Raw genomic sequence first — 21,808 nt, forward strand, 5'->3', positions numbered from 1 at the left:
CAACATATTTGCAGAGTGTTGACAGTATCTAGGAACAGATCAAAAACTCCTCTGGGGCTGCGTTTTGCAGGCCAGGGTCAGTGAGCCCCCAGCACGGAGCCAGGCGTGCAGAGCTTCCAGGGATCCTCGTGGAGGGCACATGGAGAGGGAACAAAATAAACTGCAAGGTCTGTGCCAGCCTAATTCCTCACAGCTGTGCTGTTAATGCTGCGAAGTCAGGCTTAGGCTGAAGGTGCCAGGTGAATCTGGAGCCTTGTTAAAGCTGGCTGTGCTCTTAACAAGAGGAGAAATTTGAATTAAGATGCTCAGTCTTTCCACAGAGCCCTTCCTGTATGGCTGTCCTTAACAAGATCTTTCTGCCAGTCTCCTTTTTGTTGGGTTAATTTTTAAAGCTTCATAATCTGATGCTTTTTGCTAGGTTGACAGTGCAATGGAGTGAACTTGATTATTCCACCTCCTCTTTGCCCAGTTGCACTGAGCCATTAACATTTTAAGCCAACAATCTCTGCTTTCAATCTCAGCTGTTGCTGTGCTTGAACGTCACAGGCTGCCCTCCACTTGACTCGGGTATGCAATGAGGAAGAACAATCTTTTAGGTGCACAGAATCTAAAATTAGCCTTCCACCTGGGCAGCTGGATCTGCAAAGCACTGTGCGCCAAGTTCAAGAAAAAAAAAAAAAAGAAATTTAGACCAGAAAAAAAAACCTTTTCTAAATGTGAAGGCCTGATTTTTGTTGTCCTGTGAGACAGGAGCAACAGCTCTAGTTTAACACTGGTAGAGCTGGGCTTTGGGTCCTGCTGCCCCTCTGCAGAGCTGCTGTGTGATATCAGCATCCTGCAGCTCACTGAAATCAAGTGCAGTGCATCAGTAAATGGGGCAGCTGAGGGGAAGAAGTTAGGATGGCTTTTGTTTGGCACACAAGCAGCTCAGCTGTGGCTTTCCTAGAGTAGGTTTATTGTGTGACTGGTGGGCTTTAGGTGCAAGCAGTCCCAGAACATCTGTATTTCCAGCTGTGGAAGGAAGCCAGGGAACTGGGGATGGTGAGAAGCACAGTCGGGGTGGGATGGGGTGCGGCAGTTCCCTGTTTGGCAAAACTCTGTCCTTGCACCAGAACTCCGAGATATGGACTGAAGGTATTCCAAAACCAGCTGCTGGCAAGGGCACAGCCTGAAACCTGGGCTGTGAGGACTTTATTGTGGCCCTTCTCAGGTGCGCTCCAGGAATATGCCCCAGTGCCTTACATAAATAATGCTCCCCTTGGAATAACATCTCCTGGAATGAAATTGGCATTCAGAGCCTGGTGTCTGGGTAAGCCATGCAGGAGAGCTAAGTCAAGAACCATCCTTTGGAAAGAGCTGAAGATTTTATTTATGTTTTCTTAAAATGGTGCTGTTTTTTCCAGGCAGGCACGGGAAGGAATTGTCACAGCCGTGGGTGACACAGGTGACACAGAGCACATCTGCTGGGTGCAAGCTGCTGGTCAGGTCTGGGGCAGGTTCTGCTGGAGCTGCAAACCTCAATTCTCTTTTGGTGTTGATCCCTGGAGATTTCTGGGGCGTTTTGAGCCAGCTCCAAACCAGGCTGAACACAAAGGGAAGGTGCATTTTGGAGGTGCTTTAATCTGTATAACCTAGATCCCATGGGAATATAGGACAGTAACTTAAGGCAAAAAGAGTTGTTTTGTGCCTGCTGCAAGCCTTCAGTAGAGCAATTAGGAGAGCTTGTAAGATGGTTCCTGAGTGTTGTGCACTGGGAGACTTCTTCAGTGCAAGTTTGTCTTCCAGTGTTCCTCATATGGCCAAAACCAACTCCCTCAAAATAATCTGAATTCCTCCTTCCACTTAGTTTCATGTTTCAAGTGATGAATTCTGTTGGCTGGTTCATAATAGAATCCTAGCAAGGTGTTGAAGAGCCTTTTTTGATGCTAACAAGGTGTCCTTGTTTAAATCTTATGAGATGATTGTCAGCAAATGTGAGAAAATGGAGAGGAGTACTAAAGATGAAGAGTTAAGGTGAGGGAAGCAATCTAATGTCTTAACTCTTAATGGGTAAAGATAGAAGTAAAATGTTGAAAAGAGAGAAAATAAATTAAGTTGGTCGCTGCAATGTAACTGAGAGAGTTGGACGTGAACTGTGCAGATAGAAAATAAGTTTTGAATTGATTATTTAAGTGCTCCACCAGGCTATAAATTGGTATCTTGAGTGTTATTTGGGTATCCAGAAATAGGAAAGCAGGTTGCCTCTGTTCTTGCCTGCTGGGTGGCAGAATAGCTCAAGTCAGTCTTTCACTTTTGTCTTCCTGTAAAACAAACAAGCAAACCCCTTTGGTTCTTGTTCTAAACACTGTGCCTGTCTCCAGATGTTCCTGGAGTGATGCTTTTGCTGTGGTTCTGACCTCTAGAAGAGAGAGGCTGCCTGTGTGTGTTAGAGTGAGGTGTGAGCATGATGTGCATGCACGTGTGTAAACACAAGCGCAGAGTGGCCTACAGTGTTTGTTTCTTAGTTATTAGATCTTCAAATTAGCTTTTTAAAATTTGAAATGCTCCTCAACTGAAGCAAGTTAGTGCCAGAACTGCTAGTAATGGCTTTCTGGAATGAAAGGGGCTAAAACTTTCCAGATATTTTGCCATCTATAACTTTTGGCTCCTAGAGCTAAGAGGCTAAATAGCATTTTGTGGGTGTTTTGTTGTCATGGTTTTCAAGGTGTAAGACTTAGACTTGAATTTTTTTTTTAATGAAACTATAAAGGAATTTTGGCCTGTGTTTGGTAGTGGTGGCTGTTCATGTGTGTTTCTTGAACCACCCACAGTTAGTGTTTCACCTCTTTAATTTTTGTATTCATCAGTGGAACCACTGAGGTGTTCTCATATGTTCCACTTACCCCATTTTTTGGTAAGTCTTTGAAAAATAGCAGGGTTTAAATAGCTTGGAACTCTTTGAAGACAATTATAGCTCATTTTAGGAGAGGCACTGTTTTATGAAGTGATGAGAAGCTCACAGCACTGGGGCTGAAAGCTGAATGAGGCCAGTCTGGGACTTCAGCTACACATGAATGAATCAGCAGGGTGGTAAGAAAATTCCATATGCTTGGGTTTCCCGGGACACCTTGTGTTGCTTCACAGCTGAAAAATCTGGTCTAGGCAGGAAAAGGGGGCCTCAGCCCTGTGAGTTGTTTGTTGTGTGAGCTGAAGCGCAGGGGATGGAGCTGTGCTGGTTTTTGCACAGGGAGCACAAACCTGCTGGGTTTGGGCTGCTGTGGTGGGAGCTGCCAGGCTCCTCTCTGTGCCAGGTCTGGACCACACATGCACTGGGCTTGGAACACCCTGGGTGGCTGTGAATGCAGAGGGTGCCTGTGCAAACTTGCAGGGAGTGAGTGTGGGGCGGTGGGTGATGTGCTGGAGGTCACAGGAGGGACAGCACTGAAAACTCTCTGTTGGTCTGTGTCCTCTCACATGTTTGGACAGCAGTTTTCCCCATTCTCTGGGGGATTTAGTCCCAGCCTTGTCTGTATTGCTAAACACCAAGCAAAGGAAGTTCAGCACTTACCTCTGTTTGGCTTTGCTGCAGTCATTAATCAGAGGAGGCTGGACACGAATGCCGTGGGTGATACGTGGAGCTTAATCTCTCTCCCCTTATCTCTTCCTCTCTCAGCAGCAGACATTGCCCTTGGAAAATGAGCCAGCTTCCTCCAAAGAGTGCTGTGGCATCCCCTGTGTCAGAGAGCACGAATTCCAGGGGAGAGGCTTTGGACAACTTGTCAATGGACAGTTTTTGGCTGGAAGTGGAGAACATTAAACAGAGCGCTGAAGCCGAGCAGGAGGAATGCAGCCTTGCAGATGTCAAAACACAGGAGGGTAGGTTGCCAAAAATGTTGGGAGTGAGGAGAGGGATGTGAACATCTGAAACAGAAGATTTGCTTATGCACCTGAACCACTCAGGAGCCTGTTGGAGTATGGTTCGAATATTATCAGTCAATCAGGGATAGAGATATTATTTTAATTGGGTGGTGGATAATGCCCTGCAGAAGGGGAGGGTTGGCCTGGCCTGGTTTCGGCTTCTGGAGCAAAGCTGGCTCCAAAGGTCAGTCCCAGGAGCATGTTCAAGGCTCCAGGTTTTTCAAGGAGCCCCACCAAGGCTGGGGGCTCTCAGTGCCAGTTCAAGGGGTGTAGGGTAAACACTCTGTGAGAGCTGGGGCTGTTTGTGTGCATGGTTCTGAGATTCATCATAGTGGCTTTTGTGGGAGCTGCTTCTCTGTTCCCTCTCTAATTCCCTGTTCAAAAAACCACAATAAACATCCAGAAAGCCTTGAGTCCGTCCACACAAGGCTTTTCCTGCATATCCTTTTTTTCTTTCTCTGGCAGAAATGTGTATGGGTTGTTTCTAATTCACTTTCTGGAGCACTGATGTTATCCAGTGCTTCGGAATAATTGGAACTGGGCCAGTTATTCCAAAATTTTTGGGGTAAGTTTTCCTTCTATAGAATCATAGAATCACAGAATGGTTTGGGTTGGAAGGGACTTTAAAGCTCATCCAGTGCCACCCCTGCCATGGCAGGGACACCTTCCAGTCCCAGGCTGCTCCAAGCCCTGTCCAGCCTGGCCTTGGACCCTGCCAGGGATCCAGGGGCAGCCACAGCTGCTCTGGGCACCCTGTGCCAGGGCCTGCCCGCCCTCCCAGGGAAGGATTTCTTCCTAATATCCAACACAACATTCCCCTCTTTCAGTGTGAACCCATTGCTCCTTGTCCTGTCACTGCAGCTCCTGATGAGCAGTGCCGTGAGAAGTCCAACTCCCTGGGGTGCTGGAGGGCTGATAAGTGCTGATAAACACCCAGAGATCCCACAGGTGGGGGCCACACCTTTCTGGGTCCATTTTGAAGAAATTGAGGTGGTTGGCAACCCCTTGAACAGATTTGCAGCCTGCAGCTGCTGTGCTGCCTGGTATTGAGGATGATCTGTGTCCTGGGGAAATGTTTGTGTGACAGTCCCAGTGTGCTGCTGGCCTTGGGAAGGGCCAAGTGCTCTCATGGGGACATAGAGAGGCTCTGGAGAGCAGGGTGGGAATATCACTGTCCCTATCTGCCATCATTGGCAGGACATGATAAACATGAAGTTCTGCTGTAATGTCCTTTAAAAAAGAACATAATTTTGATTTTTAAAAGTGGAAGAGATGAAAAGGTATTCAGAAAATGAGTGCACCAGGAAGCAGACTGGAAAAGAGACCATCCCATGAGATGAAAGACTGTCTGGGATATCCTAAAGACTGATATGCTGGAGGCAATTTGATTATTGTGTACAAACAGGGATATGAGGAAAAGTCTTTTAATGCTGTAGATTAATCTAGCAGGCAGGAACTGAGTGCTTAATTGGCCATTGAAACCAGACAGGCTTGAAATGATGCTCCAAGTAGCAAAGCCTTCCCAGCAGCCTGGGGAAGGAGGTGGGGCAGGCTGGGGCTCCTGATGCCTTCTCTGAAGGAGCTTAGGCAAATAAACATTGTGCTGGGAGTGGGGAAGCTTTGGATGGTGTGCAGGGTGCTGGGTTTGGCTTCGACATCTCTGCAGCTCCTGCTTAGAGCACAGAGGCTGTGGGGCTCCTCAGAGCCAGAGGCACCTTCACTTTTTTGCATAAATCTGGGGAACTGAGAGTTGGGCAGCTCTGTCTGGAGACAGCGTGGCTCAGCCTGGGAGATGGCTGGTGATAGCACAGGGACAGGACAGGCTGTGGAGATAAGGCACTGCAAACATGCTGACCCAGCTGGGAACGCTCCTGTGCAAGCCCTGGGTGAGGAGGGGTGTCCTGGGGAGCTGCTGGTGGCATGGGGGGCCAGTGTGTAGCTGCAGGTCTGGGGCAGCTGAAAGGTGCTGAGGGTACTCGTGGCCTTGCTAACAGTTGGTGGGAGCAGGAAGCAGCTTTTCCTGAAATGCAGCTTTGTGTGTCCTTGCTGTCACTGTCTGCCCAGCTCTGTGCAGGGCCTGACAGCACAGCCAGCTGAGGACACAGGCACTAAAATATCTGTTTGTGACCCTAGAGCATGCAACTGTGGCTGAGAACTGCCTGCAATGGGGGATTCTTCACCTTCAATTAATGTTTAGTCTGAAAATGTAGAATGTTCTTGCTGTCCTTTAAATATTTGGGAAGTGAACACTTTATTATGAATGCTATTTTTGACTAGGTTATGTTTCAAGTAAATTTGTGGAACTGGTGTTCTTTAGTTTTGCAAAATCATTCCTAATCTTGCCCTCCTGAAATGCTGCTTGCCTGGAACTCACAAGGCAAATCTCAGCAGCTCCCCAGGCTTAAACCTGCAGCTAATCTTCTGTGGATCTCTCTGCTCTGACCCGTTTCTCTCCAATTTTTCCCTTTTCCCCAGAAATAACACATTTTGCTGGTTTCCTTTTGTGTTACTGGCAAACACAACTGGGCCAAAATAGCAACTAGAGGAATTACAATCTGGTGCTTTGGCACCAGATGGGGCAGCAGGCTCACACGGCTGTCTGATGGAGGGGCTGCTCTGTGGGATTGTGTGCAAGATCAGTTTCCTGTTATGACTGGAATTGGCTATTTTCAATATTTGCAAGCAATACACTTCACTTCCTCTAGTTCCCAGAGGCAAAATAAACCAGAGGCTTTTTGTGTGTTGTTCTGCTGTGAAACCATGGATGTAGAACAAGAAGGTGTTTGGTGAGGGGCTGAGAGTGGGACCACAACTGGCTGTGCCCAGGGGATGCTGTTACCTGCTAACTTCTGTGAACCACACATGGGAAAAGACTAAAACTTAGGGCCATGGAGGAAAACCAGACAATTTGCTAAAAGATTCACTTAGGGAAATACTTGACTTCAAGTTCAGCTCTATTTATTATGGTGTGATGATGAAAAAAGTTCTGTTTCATTATGACACCAGAAATCACAAAGACCACACTCTGGAGACTGAGTTTTAATTGTGTCACAACATGTGTTTGCAAGCTGCATCAACATGAGGTTTCTCCAGAAAAATGAAATTATTTAATCTCTCAAGGAGAGCTTCATGGCTGCTTTTTATTGGTGCAGCAATAATAAAACTTGGCCTGAGCTGCTGTGGTAGCTGAGGAGGTGGAAGTTTGCATAGGACAGGAAGAGTGGGAATGAGCTGCTCTGTGCCAGTCAGTTCAGTTGTGATTTTTCTTTTTCCCAGTATAACCTTTGGTAGGGCTGTACTGGAGCTGCCTGCAGTGAATGAATGTGGTAGATGGAATTGAAAAGATAAAGGCTTTGTGGTGTTAAAGTTGAAGTCACCTGCTAAATTGTTTCTTTCATCTTTGAATTTCAAGTAGCCACCTTGCTCAGGGCACTTTCTCACTTGCACTTCCTTATGAGTGTATCCTATAAGAAAAAAAAAGTTTTCTGTGTTTGAAGTGTAACTTTATATGTATTGAAGGATGGAGAGGAATTGAGCTTGTTTGAGTAATACTGCTGTGCTGTCTCCAGGCTTCTCACACTTCCTTCTGGAACTGGAATGGTCTTTAATTTTGGTGATATTTTGAATAGGCCCAGGCATAAAATGAATGCACAGAGTAAAAATAACGTTTTTGCTTTAGCTGAGTGTAGTTTAAGTGCATACCAATCTACTTAAAAAATTAAAGAGTACAGATGATGCACACAAATAGTTCAGCAAGTATATTAAGTAAAATACATTTGAACCAACCAGATCAGGATCTGAATTTAAAAAAAAGTTGATAACTAGCACGCATATAGATTTTTTAAAAAAGTAGAAGAAGCAGCCATGTCATTTGGAAAAGTACAAAAGCCAAATATGCAGTGTTGTGTGCTGTGGCTTCTCACAGACTTTTTGTCCATTCTCAAAGCTGTTGAAAGATCAGGTGGGATCCAGGGAAGCCCTGCCATCCCTCCTGGGTTGGCTCTGAGCTGCTGCCAGAGCTCCCCTGTGCACAGGCACTCCATGGAAAGGCATATTTATCAAGTCCACCTGACTTCACTCCCATATCCTGTCACAATCCTTACCTAAATACCACCCAGAGTCACACTTGTGCCCTCTCCTGCCCAGCTCCTCTGGGAGCTATGCTCCTGGGAGTATCTCTACCTCCACAGTTCTTTCTTCTCCTTTTTCCTCACCTGGAATGAGCAATAAGAACTGTGTGAGCAGCTACCACTACCCAAAGAGCTGTGTGAGCTGTGGTGTCACCCCATACCCAGCTGGGCACTTAGGATCAGGGCTGAGATTTTGAGAACAGCCTTCAGAACACAGCTGTGGCTCCCTCCCATGATGTCCCATTGGGAACAAAGGGACAATCCCAGCCAGGGAACAGCCCAGGCTTCTGCTCTCTGTCCCTGAAGCACTGCAAGAATCCCAGACACAGAAAGAGTCTCTGTTCAACATGGATGTTGCCTACTCAGAGCAAGCAGCTGTCCTGCTCAAGGGATCCTTCCTGTCCGAATCCAGGAAGTTAAAGGATGGAAATGCCCTAACAGTAAGCACTGGAGGAATTTTTCTTGTTAGAATTTATTAGCCTTGGCTTGTCAAGGTGGTACAAAGCAATGGGTCTGTGTTTGGTGGTATTTTGGGGTGTGTTGTGCTTTTACCTTTGCAACATTGGGCAAGGATAGACATTGTGTAGAGGAAGATCAAAAGAAATAACACTTTTATCTGAAACTCCCTAGTTTGACACGCATTCTTGTTGTTTCCTCTGAGAAGAGTCACTAACCGCTGCTCCCTCCTCTCTGTGCCCTGGCAGAGGGAGAGGCCGAGGCCGAGTGGCTGCAGGACGCGGGGCTGGCCGAGCTGCTCGGGGAGCCGGCGGGGGACAAGGACAACCTGGTGCTGCTGTCCACGCTGACCAGGACGCAGGCGGCGGCCGTGCAGCGCCGGCTGGACACCTACTCGCGCTCGCGCCGCAGGAGGAACAAGCACCCCGTGCGCGACGTGCGCGACATCTTCGCCGCAGGCAGCTCCCAGGTGTGTTGGTGTTGGCATCTTATTGCAGGGGTTCCATCCTGGTGTCTCCTTACCACAAAAGTTTCATACTTTCTTGGTGTTTCCTCGTGGGCAGCTCCTCAGAGCACTGACTCTTCTTCACAAAGCAGCCAACTGACCCCAGCTCCATCCTCCCCTCTCACACCACCACAACACCACACACACCACCATACACCAATCACCATACACCACACACCACCACACACCAAAACCACACACCCACCCACCCACCCACCACCCACCCATCCACCCACCCACCCATCCACCCACCCACCCATCCATCCATCCACCCATCCACCATCCACCCATACCATACATACATCCACCCATACTACACATACATATACTATACATCATCATCATCATCATCATCATCATCATCATCATCCATCATCATCATATCATCATCATCATCCATCATCATCCATATCATCATCCATATCACATACCATACATACTCCCCCATACAACATCCCTCTTCTTTTTTTTTTTTTCCACCTCTCCTCCCTCCCTCCTCCCTCCCATCCCATCCCATCCCATCCCTCCATCCCTCCATCCCTCCTCCCTCCATCCCTCCTCCCCCCTCCCCCCCCTCCCTTCTCCCCATCCATCCATCCTCCATCCATCCATCCTCATCCTCCATCCATCCATCCATCCATCCATCCATCCATCCATCCATCCATCCATCCATCCATCCATCCATCCATCCTCTTTTATAGCATCTTCTTCTCACTGGTTACAGCTCTGGCCTGTTGAAGTCAGGCCAGTTCCTAATCTTTGATAATTGGCCCAACTGCAAATCCTTAGGGGTAGGATTACATTCTACACTATCTAAATTTTCTTAGATTCTATCCCCCCTACATGTTGACATCTCCTAAAAGAGCTTCTTTGTTGGGAAGGATGAAAGTTTGACAAGAAAGTCTCACAGATATGGATGCTTAGCAGAAAGATTTTTGAATGTAGAATATGAAGGAGGAATAGAGATGGAAGCAAGTTTTGATATAGAGGAAAATAATTGCTGAGCCAGTCTTACTGGATACCCTTTGTCTCCTTGGTTATGTTAGTTAGAAGGGGTTTTATGGCTTAGAGCAAAGGATAAACCCACTTCAAACAAGAAGATGTTTTTACCAAGCAGAAAGGAAGCACAGGCACACAAGTCAGCAAAGCTGCAAGTAGAAAAAAGGTCTCAGAATTTTCCACTGCAAGAAAACTGAAAAACAACTTCTAGCTTAAACTGTAATGTACTGACTTTTAGTGATTGGAGAACAGTAACATGAATATGGTAATTACAGTAGTTATGATGGGCTATAGATAACAGTTAAGGCATAGATTGGTTCTACTGTATTAAGATGCTCAGCAAAGAAAAGTAAATAATGCAATGTAACCAAAACCAAAGGGTCTCCAGGCCTGCCTGCAGCTGGAGCTGACAGCTGTAGGCACAGCTCTGTCACCCACCACTCTGGACTGCTGGAACACCTTGAATACAATAAACTTCGTTTTGCATACGATAAACTGCATTTTGTATACAATAAACTGCATTTTGGATAGCCCCTGGAGTCCCACATCCCTCATTTCAGCTCTTACACTTCTTGACTCTTCAAGTCAAGCAAGTGGGGCTTGACTTGGCTTTCTGGGTCTAGGGCACTTATAGCAAATCAAAGGCGACTCTCATGTTGGTAAGGGAGAGAGAATGATGCATCTGACTCCATGACTATTAGAAGGCTAATTAATTACTTTATCATACTATATTATTCTATATATCTAAAACTGACTCTGCCAAGCACTCAACCCTGCTCACACTGCACTGAATCCTGTGACTGTCACCCAGCAGTCCTGACTCACACACACACCTGGCTCTGACAGGCCAAGGAAACAGAACACCATCACTTTGGGTAAACAATCTCCATATTGCATTCTACTTTTGCTCAAACACAGGCACAGCAAATGATAAGAATTGTGTTTCCTTTCTCTGAGGTTCAGAGAATGTGAATCCCAGAAATATTCTTGGCAAGAATTGTGCCTTGCTTTTCTCTGTGAAGAGAAATGTGGCTACAGGCTCCTGGCATGTCTTGGCTTCCTTTCAGTTCAAGAGATTGAGACTGGAGAAATGCTGGTTGCAGTGTTGAGGAGTTACTGGAAGACCTGCAGATGCACAGCATTCCCAGGCCGGAGTGACATTCCTGCTGCACAGTGCCTCGTGGAACACTGGCATCGTTTGGAGCCCTCTTGTGTTGTCTTTGTTCCAGTGACATGTTAAATCACCATCAAACAAAACAAGAGCACTTCCCTAGCTCAGTTCTGATAAGCTGACCCTGTAGAGGTGGAAATCCTGGAAAAAGACTAATGCTGCCTTTTTGAGGGGGAAGGGTTAGTTGTTTTATTTAGATTTTATAATCTTTTTTAAAACTTGATAAAGAATTCATAACCACCATCTTTTCAGCTGTTTTCCTGCAGTATTGCTCTTTTTGTTGTGGCTAAAACAACTTCTTTCTTATTTTTCAGGACACAGCAGCAGATAAAGAGGAGTCCAGCTCAGATCCACTGTGGCACAATCTACGGACTTCAAACACCCAGAGAAGTAAGGGGGAAGTTTTTAAGTGCAGAGTTGGATCTGAAGTAGGGCTGGAACTGGAAGGAAAGCCACACACATATTCAAGTATATGCAGTATCTGAGATTTGTTTGTGTTGGGCTGTGGGTTTCTTTATGTGATTATTCACGCCTGTGGATTAATAAACTTTTCCAGGCCCCAGCATTGTTAGAATTGCCACTCAAGCTGATCATTGTAAATTCTTGATAAAGCAACTGAAAGATGAAAATAAAATCAGTCTAGTAAAGTCGGTGAAACCTTACAAATGCCATGATCAGTTGTGTAAAGAGAGGTTAGACATAGGTGTGTCCTTTAATTTAAGGCTGTGGTTTTGTCTTACCAGTGACCTGGTAATTTTAGCCATAATGTTGTGACTTCACACTGATCATAGACTCATTAAACTTGGAAAAGTTGTCTAAAATCACAAGTAGAACCACTAGCTCAGCAGCAGTGTGTTCATCACTAAACCATGTCCTCAGGTGCCACATCTGCATGATTTTTGAACCTTTCCAGGGATGGTGACTCCACCACTTCCCTTGGCAACCTGTTCCAATGTTCCAACTCTTGACCACCTTTTCAGGGAAGGCTCTTACCCTACTGATCACTCTATGTTGTGGGGATACTCTTTTCATGTGTTACTGCAGGATTTTTAAAAAGCAATGCTACCACACCTATCCTAAACTGCATTTTTAGCACATTCGCTTTCCTGGCTTGCAGAAATTCAAGACAATTTCTCCTCTGCAGCAGAAACTCAGGATTATTCCTGCACAATTCGAAACCCTGGGAAGGAGGAAGTGTTCAACATGGATGTTGCCTACTCAGAGCAAGCAGCTGTCCTGCTCAAGGGATCCTTCCTGTCCGAATCCAGGAACTTAAAGGATGGAAATGCCCTAACAGTAAGCACTGGAGGAATTTTTCTTGTTAGAATTTATCAGCCTTGGCTTGTCAAGGTGGTACAAAGCAATGGGTCTGTGTTTGGTGGTATTTTGGGGTGTGTTGTGCTGTTATCTTTGCAACATTGGGCAAGGAGAGACATTGTGTAGAGGAGGATCAAAAGAAATAACACTTTTATCTGAAACTCCCTATTCTGATACACATCCTTGTTGTTCTCTCTGAAAAGAGGAGAGTAACTAACTGCACTTTCTTACTCATAATTCTAAAGTTTTCTCCTCTCTGCAAATGAACAGGGCTGCTCCTAAAATTCAAGTAGGTTGGGGTGGGTATTAGGCTGCCTTTAACCTAAAAAAACTGGCATCTCTAGTATGGTTAAAGAGCAATATTGAAAAGGGAAAATATTTATTCAGCTGGTGGTTGAGTAGGAGTAGTTTTGGGCATATGTCTGGTCTTGAACCCAGCAGGAAGAACAGATGCCTGGTTATTATATAAAAAAAATAAAACTACAGCAAAAATTGTTCACTTGTGGGATTAATAGAGATAACTTGAGCTGAACCTCTTGTGTGTGTTTCCCTTAGAGATTTAAGATCCCAAAGGGCAGACTAGGAGTGACCAGGATTGGAGATCTGTCAGCTCAGGACATGAAGAAGATCCCCACACTGGCCCTCATTGAGCTTACAGCTCTCTGTGATATCCTGGGCTTTGAGCTGAAGAGAAACAAAGCAGCAAAACTGAAAACAACAGGTTAGTTATGCTCTTTTTTGTGCTTTTTTTGGTTTTTTCTACATTAATCTTCTCATAATACACTCATCAGTTGTGTTTCAAATGTTAGAACGGAGGATCTTTGATAAGAAACCTTGTGACAGGTGTGTTCTCTTTGGATTTCTCCTGGAAGTCAGTGGATCATGACATTAAGTCCTACTACCACATTTATGTCTGGCTGCAATTGTCCTGTTTAACTCTCTTTCTCCAGTATCAGTGTTTACAAAAGTACCATCTTAATCTGCAGTGGGGGATTTATCCCTTACACCTCTATTAGAGCTGAGACAGACTTGGAAATGTTGTATCTGTTGTAGAGAAAAGACTCTTTGGAGTTCCACTCAACACCCTGTTGGAAAATGACCAAAAGCTGCTGCCCAACACCAAGGTCCCTCTGCTACTCCAGGCAGTAAGTTCTGTGCTGTGGTTTTATTCACACCTCTGCTCCTCAGAGTCACGAGTCTGTGATAAGGACAGGCTGACTCCTCATCCTCTATGCCTAAGAGCTTTCTGTTTCCCCCTCTAACAGCTGCTGTCCTGCCTGGAGAAGAGAGGACTTGAAACAGAGGGCATCCTGAGAGTTTCTGGGTCCCAAACCAGAATTAAGGTATGAGCCCTTTAGCATTGTTTGGAAGTGTCGGGGGTGATCAGGAAACATTTGCTGAAGCAAGTGTTTGACCTGAATTATCTCAGCCCCTCCCCAGTACAACCACAAACACCCAGTGCTGGGAAATACTGCAGCACGTGCTGAGGCTCTCTGGCCTCGACGTCTCGCCCTCCCAGTGCTCAGCTATAAAATTTCTCTCACATTTGCTCACTAAAGCATGTGATAAATTCCATCTTTCTGCTAGAGCCTGGAGCAGAAGCTGGAGAGGGACTTCTACAGCGGCCTGTTCCGCTGGGATGATGTCCACCAGAACGACGTGTCGGGGCTGCTCAAGAGATTCATCCGCGAGCTGCCGGCCCCGCTGCTGACTGCAGAGTACCTGCCTGCCTTTGCTGCTGTTCAGAGTGAGTGCCTGCCCTGCCTGCCAGCACCATTTGGTCTGTGCAAAGCTGCCCTGTCAGGTGTGTTGGGAGCCTGTGGTGACGGCAGCACAGCACAGCTGAGGGTTGCAGTCGCTGGTGCTGGGTTGAATGCACCTTTCTGCAGCAGCGCTGTGCTGGGGGCTTCAGTTCTGTGTCACTGCAGCCTGCAAGGTTGCTGCGTTTGTCAGGACAAATTGATCAGGGGTGACACCCAGACTGAGCTGTGGGAGCTGGCCAGGGCACACAGCCTGAAGGTAATGTGCTGGTCTGCAAGCACATTTCTTTGTTCACTAGTGGGATTAATAGAGAGAATTTGAGCTGAATCTCTTGTGTGTGTGTGTGTTCCCCTTAGAGATTTAAGGTCCCAAAGGGCAGACTAGGAGTTTTGATGTGTTAATCTTGAGTGCACAAGTTCTTTGTTCAAGAAATGGGGAGTTATGGGTTCTTTTGCTGCCCTTCAAGGACATGAGGGTTGCTGGTTTATTGTGTACTCTAATTATATGAGTCAGTCTTCAAAAACATGGGTAGTTCCCTTCTTAAGGGCGGTATGAGTTTGAGTTACTTCTGTGAAACAAGGTCTCAAATTCTAGATGACCAACCATTCAACAAGTAATTGTCTTGTTCCTTGGAGAATTCCTGTGCTCAAAAAGAAGGGTCAGAAACTGAATCCTCTGTCCTGTTATTACTCTCCTTCTAGATATTCCAGACCTGAAGCAAAGATTGCAAGCTCTAAACCTCCTGATCCTGATTCTGCCAGAGTCCAACAGAAACACTCTGAAGGTAACTGCTTGCTTTTGATTAGCTGGTAAAACATAGAATCACAGAGTTGTTTAACTGAAAAAAACCCTTCTTAAAATCATTGAGTCCAACCATTCCCCCAGCGCTTTGGTGACCACTAAGCCATACCCCCAGCTACATGGCTTTTAAATAGTCACCACCTCTGCCTTGCTGTGCTTTATAAGAGCTCTGGTGGTTGTTGCTGCCTTTTTTATTTTCCTCCTCAGTAGGGCAGCTCCCAGATATTAAAGGTAAGGCTGACTTAGCACTCTGCACTCTTCATTTAGAGCACTGGAATATATCATTCAGTCAAAGATGATCTGTCATGGCTCTGGTGGATGTGTGAGGTGAAAGAGATAACCCAAAAGGGTTTGCTTTTCCACATCTGGGAATGGCTTTGAGGGGACACTGAAAGAAAAGGGGGGTTCATCTTTGAATTCAGAAACTTTTACAGGTGGACTTTGTAAATTAACACCTGCCAAGGAGGAAAAGCTCATCTGTTTCCCCCACAGACTGTTTTTCCTGATTCATAAATACTGGATAAACCTCTCTTGGTGTGGTTATTAGTTGCTATACTAGTATTAGAAATTGGTCACTCCACTTCCTGATTGGAGAAATGAAATTTGCTGATCTATATCAAGAAAAAGTGCTAATTAATGATCTCTCCAGCAACTGCCATGGTAGTTTTTGAGCATTACTAGTAATGGATGGCTTACATCTCTTTTCTCAGGCCCTTCTTGAGTTTCTCAGCAAGGTGGTTGCCAGGGAAAAAAACAACAAAATGAACCTCTGGAACGTTTCCACAGTCATGGCCCCGAACCTCTTCATGCACAAGGGGCTGCCAAACAAGATCCCCGAGGGGAAGGAGAAGCAGCTGGCGGAGGGGGCGGCTGACGTGGTGCGGATGATGATCCATTACCAGGACCTGCTCTGGACAGTGAGTTCCACAGGAATTAGGTGGTCTGGGGCAGCAGTGTCTTGGTCTTGTTAGAATTGGGACAGGGAAGGGATAGCCTTGGAAATTTCAGAGGAATTACACAGCTGTGAGCAAAACCTCTGGCTGAATTCCAAGGCTACCTAAAGGTACACAGATTTTTTTTTTGTCTATTTCAGGAGGTAAAGTGATGATCAGGTTCCTAAATGACATCCTTATCTCTGCTTGATTTAATTCCTGTTTTCACCCTTCTCCCCTGCCCAGGTGTCCTCTTTTCTGGTGGCCCAGGTGAGAAAGCTGAACGAGAGCAACAGCAGAAGGTACCAGTTCTGCGACAAGCGGATCAAAAATCTGCTGCGGAAGATTCACGCTGATAAAGACAAGGTGGAAAAGAACCAGAGAGAGGTGAGCCAGGGCTTGGGGAAAAACCCAAACCCCTGTGTATCCAATGTTTAACTGAGAACTCAGAAAGATGACAGGGGTGATACCATTGAAAAGAGCCAGAGGGACAAAACAAAAAAGCAGAATAATGAGGAACAGTTTCCCAGATGCTTTTGGCCAGGTTGTGGCAAAAACTGATCTCAACAGCAAGAGCATTAAATACATTTCAGGCTACAAAATACTTGGTTAAGAGTAGAGAAGAGGAGATCATAAGCAGAAATTTTGTTTTTCCCCACATTAAGAGTAGAATTCTTATGGTTCTGAGTGTCCCATGTGCTGGCGCAGATATGTCTGCTGTGATAAAGACAGATTTTTTTCATTTTTAAAGCATAAATTCAGGCAATTGCCTAATTTTCTTTTTACTCTACAATGTCTGTTAAAATGGCACATCGCTTGGTGCTTCCTTTCTTTGGAAAGGACCTTTCTGAAATTCAGAGGGCTGCAACCCGGATCTCTAAATTCCTTTCCAAGTAATTTAAGTGAATTTCAGGAGAGTCATTCACACTCGTGCAAAACAGTTTGTCAGAATGTCTTCTGACAAATCCTGTTTTCATCCCAGCTTGCGTCAGTGCTGTGTTTGAACAGCAGAGAGCAGCAGCACACACTGATGGAGAGCACAGAGCTCCTCTCGTGGCCACAACACAAAACATTGATGATTTATTCACAGTGCTCGCCTTGGTGCTTCCATTCAACCTTTACTGTAAGAAACAAGCCTAGATTCTTGTTTAATTCTTCACACTCTCCAATTTACTTTGAAAATTAATGTTTTGACTGATAAGAGTCTTTCTTTAAGCACTTTTTTCTTTTTGCCTGCCTTGTTCAGCCTTCCAAGGTTGTGAAAGTCCACGCATCACTCCTCCTGAAGGACTCTCTGGAGGTGCACTTGAACAATGCAACCAGGGTTGCTGATGTCTTGAGGCAGTTTCAGAAGAACCTGTGCCAGAATGGCTGGAATATTGTTAACACTGTCAACCTCCTCAAGTGGTAAATGGCTTTTTTCTCTGCTTAAAAAAAGAAAAAAGGGCTGAGTGGTCCAGCTGCTGTTTTCTGTCGTGAGGTAGGGGTGAGGTGGAAGCACAGCGAGTCATGAGGAGAGATTGTTCTGTTCTAAGCTTAGGAAATGGTGCTGGATGGGGAAGGCAAATTTTATTCTGAGTGATTCCACCCAGTGCTCAGACTGTCAGGAGGTCAGCGGTGCCCTCTGGGCTGCTGGACACCAAGTGAACTCCAGAATCCTTGCTGAAGGGAAGGGAAAAGGCAACAACATTGACCCTGGCAAGCAAACCCCCTGAAGCTCTCCTGCAGAAAAGCATCACCTGTATCACTGCCTGGAGTAGTAATTCCAGTGTGCTTATGTTAATGTAGGGATTTCCTAAAATAAACTCTGCAATTCCCTCCTGTGCTCCCGTGGTGAATTGCTGAACTAAGCCCAGAAAAGGAGCAGAGGAGCTCCTGGCCCCTGTCCCAGCTCCTGCAGGCTGTGTTTAGTGGGTGATGTGGCAGTGCCTCTCCTGTGTCCCAGGAGGTGTCCAGGCAAGGAGGGTGAGGGGAAGTTGGCTGGATATGGGTCAGCTCACCAACAGCTTGCCTTGTTTTCTTTTTTGCCAATTTTGGGTGTCCTGCTCTGTGCAGGAGGATCAGCAAGGTCTCTGTCCCACGGCCTCTGATCACTGCTGGCCTCTAAACCACAAACAATCCTTTTGAAGAAATATCACTAAACTACCCAACCTATCTTTGCAGAGATTTAACCCTCAGTGTGATTTTCTTTCTGCAGTAACAACTCCACAGAGTGCACAAACCTGCTCCTGTATGAAGTGGGAGGCAATATTGGTAAGTACAAATGGTAGCTGAAAATAAGGACTCTGACATCCAGTTTTTATGCTTTGCTTCTTTTAGGAGGTAGTTAAAAAACTTCTCTGGGCAACTGTGCCATGGCCTCACCACCCCAAGACTGAAGAATTTCTTCCTAATATCTAATGTACATCTTCCCTCTTTTGACTCAAAGCCATTTCCTCAGATTTGTGGAAATGCTTCTGAAAAGTTGTAATAAGGAAATGAATGTGAACAAATCCTAGTTTTTAGGTGGGGGCAAAAGCAAACAAAAACCAAATCTAGCCACTAAAGGACTAAAGATACTTAAAAATGTGGGTTTTTTCTTGTTTTAACAGGTGAACATTGCCTGGACCCAGACACTTACCTCTTGGACTTGTACCACATCAACCCCCATGCTGAGTGGATAATTAAGCAAAACCCATCTTGCCCTCGGATGTTCTAAGGAGAACACGAGCAAAACAAAGCACTTGGTTGCAGTTTTTGGAAGGTGTGGAAATAGAGACTTTCCTGTTGTAGTGTCAGAGCAGACACTGCTTGTTTCTTGGGAGGAAAAGCACCTTTGTTAACTGCTTCCATGGCAGCTGGCAGTGAGAGCACAGTGGCCTGAAACAAACAGCAATTATCGTGGTGCAGCAGAGTTTGCAGGGGGAATGGCTGCTCCTAAACAAAATATCCCCCAAAACAAACCCTGAAGGCAAAGTTGCAGTGGTTGTGCAGCAAAGGTGGAACAGAAGAAGAAAAAGGTTATTTTGAATATGGTGGAAGGCATTTGTGTATCCTGGATTTGCTCTTTCTATTGGAGGAGAGACAGTCAAATGCTGCAGTGGTACTAAGGACATCCCTTGGCTAAGGTCCATGGTTGCCTGTGGCATTTCACCAGAAGAATTTATGATCCTGGGCTTGACTATTAACCTCCTGTTCTGTTCTTTGAAGAATGAAAAAGGATGTTTCCAAAAAGGCCAGATGGGATGTGACACCAACACATCATGTATTTCATGACTGCAGTTAAAATACATACATGCAACACAAAAATATAACTTTCCTTGAGAAAAGGTATGGAAAATCCAGCAGCCTTTCAGATGTGCAGTGTGACAGGAAGGTGCCTGTCCCATGCTGGTAATGCACACCCAAATTGCCACTGATGAGGGTCAAACATGCATTTATTTTGATGGACAACCTATATATCAACAGACAACACAGGAAATATTCTGAAGCTGATGGGAGGTTGGTAATCTGACCTGGCCATGTGAACTGGACTTCCCTGTGGAAGGTTCTGTGTGGATGTGTTTGTTCAAAATCAACAAAGCTCCCCTGAGGTGTGAGGTGGCTGAGCTGAGCTGAGCCCTCCCTGCTCTGGCTGCACATTTCCATTGCACTCAGCACAGCCTGGGCACTGTGGGCAGAGCAGAACACTCACACCCTGCTGCTGCATCCTCATCATCATCATCATCATCATCATCCAGCCTCAGCTCCAGGAGCACCATGCCTGTGAGGAGGGTGCAGAAGTGTTGCTTTCCTTTGTGGTGATGCTGAAATACCTCAGTGAGGGACCTCACAGTGCAGAGTGAGAGGTGAAACACCCAGACTGTCTGGAAATGTGGACTCCTTTCTCTATATACTGTCTGTAAACATGGTTGGATATTTATTCATGTGGCAGAAGCAGGGCTGCCCTGCAAGTGTGTACTCAAAGTATTTCATTTGCCAAATCCCAGCTGCACTAGTGACAATCTCCAGTATTATTTCTTTTGTTAGAGGAGTTTGTTTCCATTGCAATCTGAATTTTCCCTCCTCTCCTTTTTTTGTCCCCAGGATGAAGTGTAGCTTCCTTTATTCATTATCTCAAACTCCTAGATTATACTCTTCACTCTGTGATTATTCTGTCTGGGTGGCTAAATCCTCTTGGTGGGTAAGATCCTTGAGGAACAGGTGAGCCACAATCCATATCCTTTCCAGTGAATTCTGTGTGAGTGGTGCAGATACCTTAAAATTATTCATCTGTTAGAGAATCTGTCTATTCTTTTTGGTTGACATGATGCAGATGCATTGACTGGCTGGATCACCTTCATAGATGTCTTCTTAAGAACCTGTGATAGAACCTCCCAACCCTGACCCAGGTGTCAACAATTCTTGAGATGCTTTTTTTATAGGGCTTAAATTGTGCCTGAAAGAGCCTGATTCTGGGTGAGTGATTGATGTCTCTGGAAGGATCAAGCTGCTTGAAACTGGGGCTTTAAAAACCAAAGGTACCTATTCAGCATCCCTTCTGGAATTCTTTGTGGCAGTGAAGGAGTAAAGATGGCAAGGAGGAAATGCCAGAGATGTGATACCCTGAGAAGTACCAAAGGTATCACTGTGAGCTCAAAGCTCCTTTTCAAGCTGAGTTGCACCCTGCAAATCACACAATGCTGCATTTTTTCCACCCCTCGTGCTGGTTTATTAAATGTTCTGTCCATGTGTGTTGAGGGGTCAGGACTGCATCACTGCTGCTGTGAACTACAAATGAATGGGGTTTTTTGAACACCAAACAATGTGAATCAGTGCTGTGAAAAACAAGGTTTGTGGGAGATTCTCATGAGACAAATATCAGGTTTAAATATTAAAGGAAATGTAAAAAAAATTAAATAAAACAAAACAGCTCTTTCCAGATGATGGATATGCTTTTAAAAAATTTTTCCTATCTTTGTATCAAAAAGTGTAAATTTTTCAGTCAATGATGTGCAACACACTCCTGAAGGATGGCTTTTAATACCTTTTGTTTTTTATGATTTTTTAATTGTGTATTTAAATTTCATTTATTCAGTGAAACAATAAAAACACAGCAAAATCTCTTGGCTGCATTTTCATTAGTGCTTGAGAACAAGTTAAATGGTGCCATATCTGTGAATGCAGCAGGATTTGTCTCGTGCCTGAAGAGGGATGAAGAAGATGAGTTCTGTGTTACAGCTCCAGGAGCAGCTCCTCTCTGGCTGATACTGTGGCACTGCTGCAGAAGGATGCTCCAGGAGGAGGAAGAGGAGGTTGATGTTGGGTATAAAAAGCCCAGGAAAAGGTGGATGGGAGCAGAAGGTGAGCACCAAGGACTTCTGAAGGAAGAGGAGCAGTGGTTGAAGATTTCAGCTTGAGGAAATGTGTCCATATCCCGTGAGAAATCCCCTTCTCACCCCTCAGTCCTGCTCAGCTCAGCTGTGCTCAGGGACTTGGGTGCTGGACCAGCCAAGAACAGCAGGAATCCAGCCTGGATCTTTGGTTAAATCACGACTAAAAGTGTTCAATAGCGATGAAATGAATTACTGGGAACTGTTTAAAAGCAGTGCAGGGTCCTGTCCAGCAGTGCTGCTGGAAAAGCAGGGCTTGCTCTCCTAGCCAGACACAAAAAGAAAGGGGGGAGGAGGATCCAAGCAGCTTCAAAAAGCTTCCAGAGCAATTATCTGAGGAAAACACCAGTTTATCAAACTCACCCCACCCATTCATCTTCAGTAATATCAAAGTGCTAATCTCTCCCATCCCCAAGGGCTTTTGTGATTGATCATTACACAGCTCTCCCCTGCTCAGTACAGAAGCCCAGGATTTATTCTGAATGCAA

General features: G+C 45.4%; 1 protein-coding gene across 8 annotated transcripts in view; it reads left to right on the forward strand.

Annotated features, from left to right (window-relative positions):
• ARHGAP40 (Rho GTPase activating protein 40) overlaps positions 1-21,037 on the forward strand; it is a 39,165-nt gene extending 18,128 nt beyond the window's left edge. For 5 of the 8 annotated variants that reach the window (XM_030963464.1, XM_030963466.1, XM_030963467.1 and 2 more), the window contains exons 2-15: positions 3,653-3,855; positions 8,732-8,952; positions 11,473-11,548; positions 12,303-12,454; positions 13,031-13,196; positions 13,529-13,620; positions 13,741-13,818; positions 14,063-14,222; positions 14,938-15,020; positions 15,748-15,954; positions 16,216-16,356; positions 17,216-17,376; positions 18,167-18,222; positions 18,561-21,037. In XM_030963464.1, coding sequence (XP_030819324.1) covers positions 3,675-3,855; positions 8,732-8,952; positions 11,473-11,548; positions 12,303-12,454; positions 13,031-13,196; positions 13,529-13,620; positions 13,741-13,818; positions 14,063-14,222; positions 14,938-15,020; positions 15,748-15,954; positions 16,216-16,356; positions 17,216-17,376; positions 18,167-18,222; positions 18,561-18,667 — 1,881 coding nt within the window. In that variant the 5' untranslated portion in view covers positions 3,653-3,674 and the 3' untranslated portion in view covers positions 18,668-21,037. The remainder of the gene's footprint in view (positions 1-3,652; positions 3,856-8,731; positions 8,953-11,472; positions 11,549-12,302; positions 12,455-13,030; positions 13,197-13,528; positions 13,621-13,740; positions 13,819-14,062; positions 14,223-14,937; positions 15,021-15,747; positions 15,955-16,215; positions 16,357-17,215; positions 17,377-18,166; positions 18,223-18,560) is intronic. The other 3 variants (XM_030963465.1, XM_030963468.1, XM_030963460.1) reach the window with 2 other exon arrangements.
• Positions 21,038-21,808: the final 771 nt, after the last annotated feature.

The sequence above is a fragment of the Camarhynchus parvulus genome, chromosome 20 (genome assembly GCF_901933205.1).
Source record: "Camarhynchus parvulus chromosome 20, STF_HiC, whole genome shotgun sequence".
In the NCBI taxonomy this organism is placed as follows: domain Eukaryota; kingdom Metazoa; phylum Chordata; class Aves; order Passeriformes; family Thraupidae; genus Camarhynchus; species Camarhynchus parvulus.